The sequence below is a fragment of the Solea solea genome, chromosome 7 (assembly GCF_958295425.1).
Source record: "Solea solea chromosome 7, fSolSol10.1, whole genome shotgun sequence".
Classification (NCBI taxonomy): Eukaryota; Metazoa; Chordata; class Actinopteri; order Pleuronectiformes; family Soleidae; genus Solea; species Solea solea.
This window is the reverse complement of record NC_081140.1, coordinates 9,549,702-9,558,190: the sequence shown is the minus strand read 5'-3', so window position 1 is coordinate 9,558,190 and position 8,489 is coordinate 9,549,702. Positions and strand designations below refer to the sequence as shown.

Here is an 8,489-nt window from a genome sequence, read left to right as displayed (position 1 = left end):
CCGTGACGTCAGGGAGTTTGTGGCAGTGTGTAAGTCTTCCCATGCCCAGCCTCATGGGAAACTCCTTCCTCTGCCGGTACCATCTTGGCCCTGGTCCCACATCTCCCTGGATTTTGTCACCGGGTTTCCACCATCGAAGGGAAAGACCTGCATTTTGACTGTGGTTGATCGATTCTCCATGGCACACTTCATTCCCTTGGCCAAGCTCCTGTCTGCCAAACAAACAGCAGAGGTGATCCTCAGGGAGGTATTTAAGCTCCATGGACTGCCCCTGGACATTGTCTTGGACCGTGGCCCCCATCTCACGCTTCTGGACTGAATTCTGCCTTCTCATCGGGGCCCGGTCCAGCCTGTCCTCTGGCTACCACCCGCAGTCAAACGGCCAGTCGGAACGACACAACCAGGAGCTCAAGACCTCACTCCGCTGTCTGGTATCTAACACTCCTGCTTAATGGGTCAAACCACTTCCCTGGGTAGAATATGCCCACAACTCTCTGGTCTATTCATCTACTGGTTTTTCTCCGTTCAAATGCTGTTATGTTTACCAACCCCCTCTGTTCCCCTCACTTAACTGTGATGTCTGTGTCCCCTCTGCGCAGGTTCTGGTAGGGTGGTGTCACCGTGTCTGGGCCCGAGTGTGAAGTTTTTAAGAGGGCAGCTGACCACCTTCGCTCCGCGGCTCCTCCCTACCACGCGGGATCTCCATCTGCGTCACCCCTGCAAAAAGCTGTCTCCCCGCTTCATTGGTCCCTTCCCCATCAGTAAGGTCATTAACCCCGTAGCCGTTCATCTCAGACTTCCCCCTTCCATGCGTGTTCACCCCACTTTCCATGTTTCCAGAGTCAAGCCTGTACGTGTCTCTTCCCTCCATCCTCCCCCCGGGTTCTTGAAGGCGAGCCAGTCTATACCGTTTGGCGGTTTTTGGACTCTTGCCACCGGGGACGCGGGTTCCACTACCTGGTCGACTGGGAGGGTTATGGTCCTGAGGAGAGGTCGTGGGTCCCAAGAGAAGTCGTGGGACATTCTCGACCTCTCTCTCAAGGGAATTTAATCGCTCTCGGTTGGCCTCGTACCCCTCCCTTTATGTTTTGTTCCCAAGATCCTGGGACGTTTGTCTCCCCTCCTTGTCTTCCATTTTTTCTTGGTTAAGTTTTAGTGTTTATTGTTCTATGTTTAGTGTTCAGTGTTTAATGTTTAGTGTTTGGTGCTTTACGTTTAGGGTCTGTGTTTTGTGTTTAGTGCTTGTGTGCTAGTGTTTGTGTGCTAAAAATAAACTCTTTTTACTTACCACCATCCTGCATCTGGGTCCAGTCCTGTACGTTATAAGTAAGACCAAGCAAATAAAAAAAAAAACAGTTCCTATTCAACAGCACTTGATTTAATCAGTTTCTTCCTCTGAAGACTGTGTCAAATGCAGCCTCTATGGTCATGTGGAAGGGAAACCTAGCCTTTTCTGCTGAGGTTGAGAAATGGAGATCATGTACTTTGAACGAACTGCTTCAGGTATTGATTTAGAAATCCCTGTGAAAGCATGTTGCTCATTGTTACTGAACTCAATCACTCCTGTTGATTAGTTTTGTCTGTTTTAGGCCACATGTGTCAGGGCAGTACTCAGTCTGCTGGAAAGGCATTTGTAGGCTCCTCAAACACATTTAGGAGTGGTCCCTCTTCTCTTGGGATAATTTGCGACAGGCTGTGCACCAGCGATGTATTGAACGTGTTCATCAACGCAGCTCGGTTTAACTTTGACTTGACTTTGACTGATTGTCCCCAAGACGAAATTCTTTTTCACAGCACTGCACTTGTTTAACAGTTGCAACAACACTACAGCAATAGACTTACTCACATGCATACTTAATACTTAAAACAGAATACAAAACAGTTCTGATCATATGTGATGTGGAACACTTTAAATCTTATGTCTATTTTTTAATGATTAAGTTATTTTCCCATGATGACCTTTGATCTAGGCAGATCCACCACAGTTGCACAGTAATGTAACATGCCCATGGGCTGACAGTGACGGTGCTGGAGCTGAGCTACACAGGATAATAAACTTTCTTTATGTCAATGATCTCTCTCTGATAATGTATGATGGTTCACCCCATCTCGCTTCACTGTGACTGCAGCTTTCTCCCAGAGGGACCAACATCTGCAGGGTGTTGTTGCTGTTGGCTGCAGGTTTTGTAAATTTCTGTTTGTGGAGGAGATAACGGAGTGAACCCCATGGGCTAGAATAAACATGAGCTTCTATCAGAGGGATTCTGCATACAAGGGATACATTTCCTTTTTTCAGAGTAACACTTTTCTCATTTTGAAGAGTCCTTTGATTATAAAATAATCACTGTCTAAATACTGTACCTCCTCTAATGCAGCTGCTGGCAACCAAACTGTTTTGTGCAAATGTAAACCCTGAAGACTGAACAAATGTTTGCTGGCTCTGGACCAAGGACAGTGATGAGGTTCTGTAAACACATTTCTGCTTCTACTATCCCGCAACATTTCATTCGGAAGTTGTGCTGTCCATATTTCATACTGAGTCCAGAAACAATGGGTACAGTTCATTATGTGTGCACCAAATGCAGAAAATATTTGAGAGGTTAAAGATTGTTTTCTTCAGTTGGCATAGTTTTGTGAGCTTGTTGTTGGCTATGGCATGTTTTGAAGGATTTGAAACCTCCATTTTGTGTGTTGATTCATGCTCTTGCATTTAATCAACAGCCCTCTCGTGTGTCATTACAAAACATTTCCCCTTTAATTAACTCAGTTGGCGTGTCACTTTGCAATCTGAGTTAACTCACCACAGTTCAAAATGTCAAGGTCAGTACTACTGTGCCCAGTAGAGACTACCATGGTGACCAAGTGCTTTTCCATGGAGCTGGTGGTCCGAGCACACCATCCCGTGGCCTGCACTCTCTCCTTTCTTTCAAGTCTTGCTTTGTTCTTTTAAATTGCTGGAAGGCTGAAACAGCATTTCTGTTCGATGTCTCTCCAACTCTGAATGTATTAGATTTAGTTGTCTTAATCCTGACGTTCTGCAAGTTGTGTTGTAACTTTTTTTTATTTTTTTTTTTTGGCAGGGACACAGGGGACTTTGAAATGCAAGCTGTCACACTGACACTGCACCACTCAGTCTGGAGGTGATCACTTAAGGTAACTTAAAGGGATAATAATAATAAAGTCTTGCCAAGAATATAATGAAATGATCAATAGTGTTCTCATGTTGAGATGTACCTGGCTGTAGACAATTGGGCAGACATCTGTACCCCCCTCTCTGTTAATGTTGTTTACGCTATTTACATTATCAAAAATGAGAGCTATGAAAATAAGTTAAATACCTGACTCTTATAGGTAACGATTTATTACTTTGAGTCAATAATTAAGATCAACTTCTGATACAGAGGTACTGCAGTATGGAGGTCCGCTGTACAGTTTGTATTTTTCCTCAGAGTTGGTGTTGTGTCATAATAAACATCTTGTGTGTAGATTTTGGGTAAAACAAACTATAACCTTTACTGTTTTGAATAAAGAAAAATGCAATTTAAATGGATCGTGAAAACCCCTTTGTCATGGGCAGCAGAATAAGCAATGAAAAAAACTGTTTAGTCTCTAGAGTCTAGAGCACATGTGTCAAACTGGTGGCCCGGGGGCCACATGTGGCCCTCCAATCGATTACATGCGGCCCGCCCACCACTGTGCGAGGTGATGGAATAGAGACAGAATATAAGACTAAATGTATTTGCCGGCAATATTTTTATAATAGTAATAAGACATTCGGTTGTAATCATTGCTTTATTAAATGTAATACACTCAACATGAAATTACATATATTTAAGCTGTTTTTATCACAATTACCCTCGTCATTATTTGCTAAATTTCCAATTTAATTCTCAGTTTTTGTGCATCATAAATATGTTTTTATTGTGAACCATTTGATATCAAAACAAGCACTTTTACTTTGCAATTCTGTCTAATATGATAATGAATATCTTATATTGCCCACCGGCTATAAATAGTTGTTTTTCCACTTTTTTTCCTCTATGTCGGCCCCCGCTTGACCAGACTAGATGCTCATTGGCCCCCAGGTCATTTGAGTGTGACACTCCTGGTCTAGAGGATCAATGCAGACTTTTCATTAATCGCCATTTCTGTTCTCTGTGTGTCAGTGAGATAAACTGTATAAACAAAGGTTAAATAAAACCATTTCACGTTCAAGTTAAAGTTGTCTATTCAGCTTCAAAATGCACTTTCATCACACATCCAGTGATAAAACCTACACTGACTGATTTACTGTATATCTAATATATAATTGTGTACACACTGACTCAAGATTTTATTTGTATTACAGTTAAATGCTACATTGGTTGGTCAGTGACATAATTTAAACCTAATCCTAACCCTAACCCAAGAGAAACAAGTTTGTTGATGTTAATGAGTGTTGATGTTTTTGGTTTCTTTGCAGCAAATTTACTGTAGGTTTTTCACTTAACACAGAAAGAAAGACTATATTCTTGTTAATAAATGTCTTGACTATCAGTGACGTGACAATCAAGTCACAGTGACGTTTAAGGCGGTATAAATAGTACCCCTTTCATGCCTAAGTGATTTTCTCTGATGTCATTAAACAGTCAGATAGATAGATAGATAGATCTCAGTATCTCTCAACGTGTGTGTGTGTGTGTGTGTGTGTGTGTGTGTGGGTGTGTGTGTGTGCGTGTGCGTCATCTGGAGCAGGATTTGTTATGGTAACAACAAAAGTCTCAGAACATCTGTGCCTCAGAGATTAGCCTAAATTTTTATGTTACAATGTTGGCCTGCCACAAAAGAGGCGATTATCAAGAGTCTTTTACTGTGGTCTTAATGTCTGCTGGGGTTTAGGGGGATGGTAGAGTGGGATGATGATGCACATTGATATGACTACATGCAACAACATATAACTTTATATAAAGTATATACAATGACATAAACCCAACCACATGGTCACTTTATTAAGTACACCTTTAGGTGGAGAATAAATACAATGACACTACCTGAGACTTCAGTCCTGATATGGTTTTGGTTACAAGTTAATGGCCATGATTTGTCTTCTTCTAATAATAATTTCCAGCTGGCTGTGCACTGAGAGGTGTAATGCTGCCCTCCACAGAATCCACGTAGACGCTCCACTGTTTCTCAAAATGCTCCAACTCAGTCCTCCTCTATTGAATCTAATTCATAGGCTCTCCAATTTAGCTGAATTGCTGGTTACAAGCTATGACAGCAAGCACAAGTTCCCACGGTGTGAGCTCATAACATCAGATCAACTGCAACCTTCTCTAGCACTGTACTACAGTAGGTCTAATACGGGAGAATCCTGTCCTTAAATTACTGTTGAAAGGTTATTACAGGAGACATCATTAAATATTTCATCTGTCGTCTGCACCACTTATTATGTTGCCAGTGCTGTCCATGCTGCAGTCATGTGTCTTCTCATGTTTAACTTGGTCTTCTAGGTCTGGAGGAGAGAAACAACAGTGAGAACAAAGAGTAAAGATGAAGTAAAGATAAAGATGATGTATCAGGCATAAAACAAGGATTAACATGGCTGAAAACGTGTGCATGGAGCTGGTGCAGCAAACATTATTTTTCCATTACTCACATTTGAGCACAGTCTTGTTGATGAGACTATAAGCTTGGCCAGTGTTTCTGCTCAGGTTAATATAGAAGTAGAACTTCAGTTCCCGAGGATACTGAGCGTGGGAAAGGTTCAGTATCAAGGGAATCAGCCGATTGGATACAGGACCCTCTGCCAGAGTCTGGTGCATCATATACATGCACCAAGCTTCCTGGAGGAAGTTGGGAGTGATAAGCAGCACTTGTAAGTGGCACTCCTGGACAACCTGGCAGAATTCTGTGGGAACTGCACTTCCTGGACACACGTCTCTCTGCCACAGAAAGCACCTGAGGCTGCAGGGGGAAGCCTCGAGGAAAGAGACCAGACGTTTTGCCTCTTCAGTGTCGATGTCAGCGACACTGTGGCACACAAGCAAATCATATTTTCTTCTCCATCTTGTTTGTGAGCTCAGGGCAGATGGCAGCTTTTGTGGTTTAAAAGGAGCTGTCTCTAATGATGATGATGATGATGGAGGAGAAAGTGACGGTGATACACCTGTCACTTTAGCTTCTGGGTCACGTTGTGTTGATAAAAATACCTTTGACTTGAAAAGTTTTTGGAACCATCCTGAAATGAAAAAAGACAAAAAACTATACAAATTGGTTTTGAATTAAATCTACCGATTACGCCTAGTTTAGCTAAAAGCCATAATTAACAGTTTTACAATATATCCCAAATGTACAGCAGTGCTACGTGTTTTTAAATCACACAATGACTTCACCTAACTGTGAATACCAGAAAACCTAACTTACCAGACATGTTGTTGACATTGTCAAGTCATGTCAGTTCACTTTCTCTCCCAGATCTCAGTGGAAAATCAATGTACCCAGAAATCCATGAGCTGCAGTTGCAGTATCATTCCCAGTAACTGAATGTAGCAAAGATGAAAACTATTGAGTGACAACACCAAGGAGGAAGCAACTCACACACATGGTATGTTCAGTTAATTTCAAATGCAAAGTGTCTGCCACGTTGCACCTCAGTGGTTATTAACCCTTATTGAAAAACAACATCAGCCTTGAATAAGACGGCTTTCTAACCCAGATGGTCATTTTCTGTTATAAAGGTCTGTGCGAATAAATCAGACGTGCATCCTATGCAAAGGTGAACTTTTTCTTTGTCTTTATGTGTGTGAGAAATTATGATTTTGCTCTGATGGAGAGGAAGTGAAGATGGCTGGCTGTAAAAGGGTTATATTTCCGAACCATGTTATAATCATGCATTTTCATTTCCTCCCTGGGGGACAACCAAATAGGTCCCCCTTAAGTTAAATGTGAAACATTCAGTCAGTAAAGCTGTGTCAGTAAAACCGTGTGACCTTTGCTGTTTATGGTCCTTTAATGTTTAAATATTTAAACATTAAACAAACCTTTTCCTTACGATTTTTACACCAGTAATTCTCTTTAACAGAGTTATGGTTTAAATGCTTTAAACAGGTTCTACAATTTGTTAAATAATTAAAGGGATTACAGTATGTACAATTGGGTACTTTCTATACTATACCCATTGTACCCTTATTGAAAGGTCCTCATATTTTTTAGGTGGATAAATCTTAATTTAACAGCCTAAAAAACTTCCTCCTTCTGGAGTTTTCATATTACTTTTTTCCTCAGGCTGTACACTGAGAGGTGAAATGCTGCCCTCCACAGTTTGAAGTTCTTAATCACAGTTTGAAGTTAATTCTCTCTCTCTCTCTCTCTCTCTCTCTTTTTGTTTTTTAAATGTTTCCCCATTGAATAATAAAACACATATCACGCCTATGACCTGTACAGGTTGCCCTGGCAATCATGGTGGCGTATAAAAGGCCAAAGAGAGACTACTCACCTCAACATTAACGCAGCATTTTCTGTAGGAAATGCACTTTTTCTGGTAAGGAGACATTTGGCTGGGGGAAGAAAAGGAGAGAGAAGTCTAGGAAAAAAAAAAACAGGCATAGTAATAACAGCATATGGACAAAGAGGAATGGATATAAAATGATATCTGCTCAAAAAAAAAATAGAAAAACAAAAAACATCAATAGGGTTAGTAAACATGACTTAAAATTATTATGATTGTTTAGACTCACACCACTCATGTATACTTATGTACAAAATAATAAGGAATAATCAACATATGAAATACATGTATTGCATTTCTGAGGTAGAATAGATTATATGCTGTGAATATTGCTAATTATCAGGTTGTTCTCTTGTAGTACAAATAAACATATTACAAAGTTCCATGCAGCCTGGCTTTTAATGAGAGCACGGAGACTCTATTTCCAGATCAATCTTTCTGAGACATTCAGAAATACTTTCTGGGTTGCATCGCTTTTCTTAAAAAAGAGTCTGGGGGTTTTGGCCCCTGTTGGGAACCTCTGACTTAAGGAAATGAATGCATAAACAAAAATAAGGACATATTGTGCATTTATTTATGCGAGGGACATTTTCAAACAGCTTTTCTTGTTCAAAATATGTATAGTTTTTAGGGGATTGTTAGTCTGCTTTGTTTCTGTGATGTACAGAAAAGTTTTGTATCCAAGTAAAGTTAATGTCCACACGAAAAACAAGAAAAAGGGGCTTTTGTATATTCTGCACACGGCACATTAAATGAGGACTTGAGTCCAGTGAGTTAATATATACCTTTAAACTGGATTCTGTAAAATGTCACTGTTTTTAGATGAGCTAAATATAGAATTTATATCCTGAAATGTTTAGGTTTTTTGTTTCCTGCTGTTTTTCATGACGTCAGGGAACTTACCTCTGAATCTCAGTGGCACATTTTCCACGTCAAATAGGTCAAAAATAAAAACAGCCTATCTGCGCACGCGCAACATTCAGAGTGAATAGTCACCGGA

General features: G+C 40.6%; 1 protein-coding gene across 3 annotated transcripts; it reads right to left on the bottom strand.

Annotated features, from left to right (window-relative positions):
• Positions 1-4,963: 4,963 nt before the first annotated feature.
• Positions 4,964-8,462, bottom strand: LOC131462724 (toll/interleukin-1 receptor domain-containing adapter protein-like). 3 transcript variants are annotated; one of them, XM_058634193.1, is made up of 5 exons: positions 8,393-8,462; positions 7,478-7,538; positions 6,406-6,521; positions 5,639-6,220; positions 4,964-5,494 (listed from the first exon to the last, which is right to left on the bottom strand). In XM_058634193.1, the coding sequence occupies exons 3-5, from the start codon at positions 6,410-6,412 to the stop codon at positions 5,406-5,408; spliced, it is 678 nt and encodes a 225-aa protein (XP_058490176.1). In that variant the 5' UTR covers positions 6,413-6,521; positions 7,478-7,538; positions 8,393-8,462; the 3' UTR covers positions 4,964-5,405. The 3 variants fall into 3 exon arrangements, with proteins under 3 accessions (XP_058490176.1, XP_058490177.1, XP_058490178.1); XM_058634194.1 differs by having other exon boundaries at positions 7,478-7,564; positions 8,393-8,461; XM_058634195.1 differs by lacking the exon at positions 8,393-8,462 and adding an exon at positions 8,275-8,375.
• Positions 8,463-8,489: the final 27 nt, after the last annotated feature.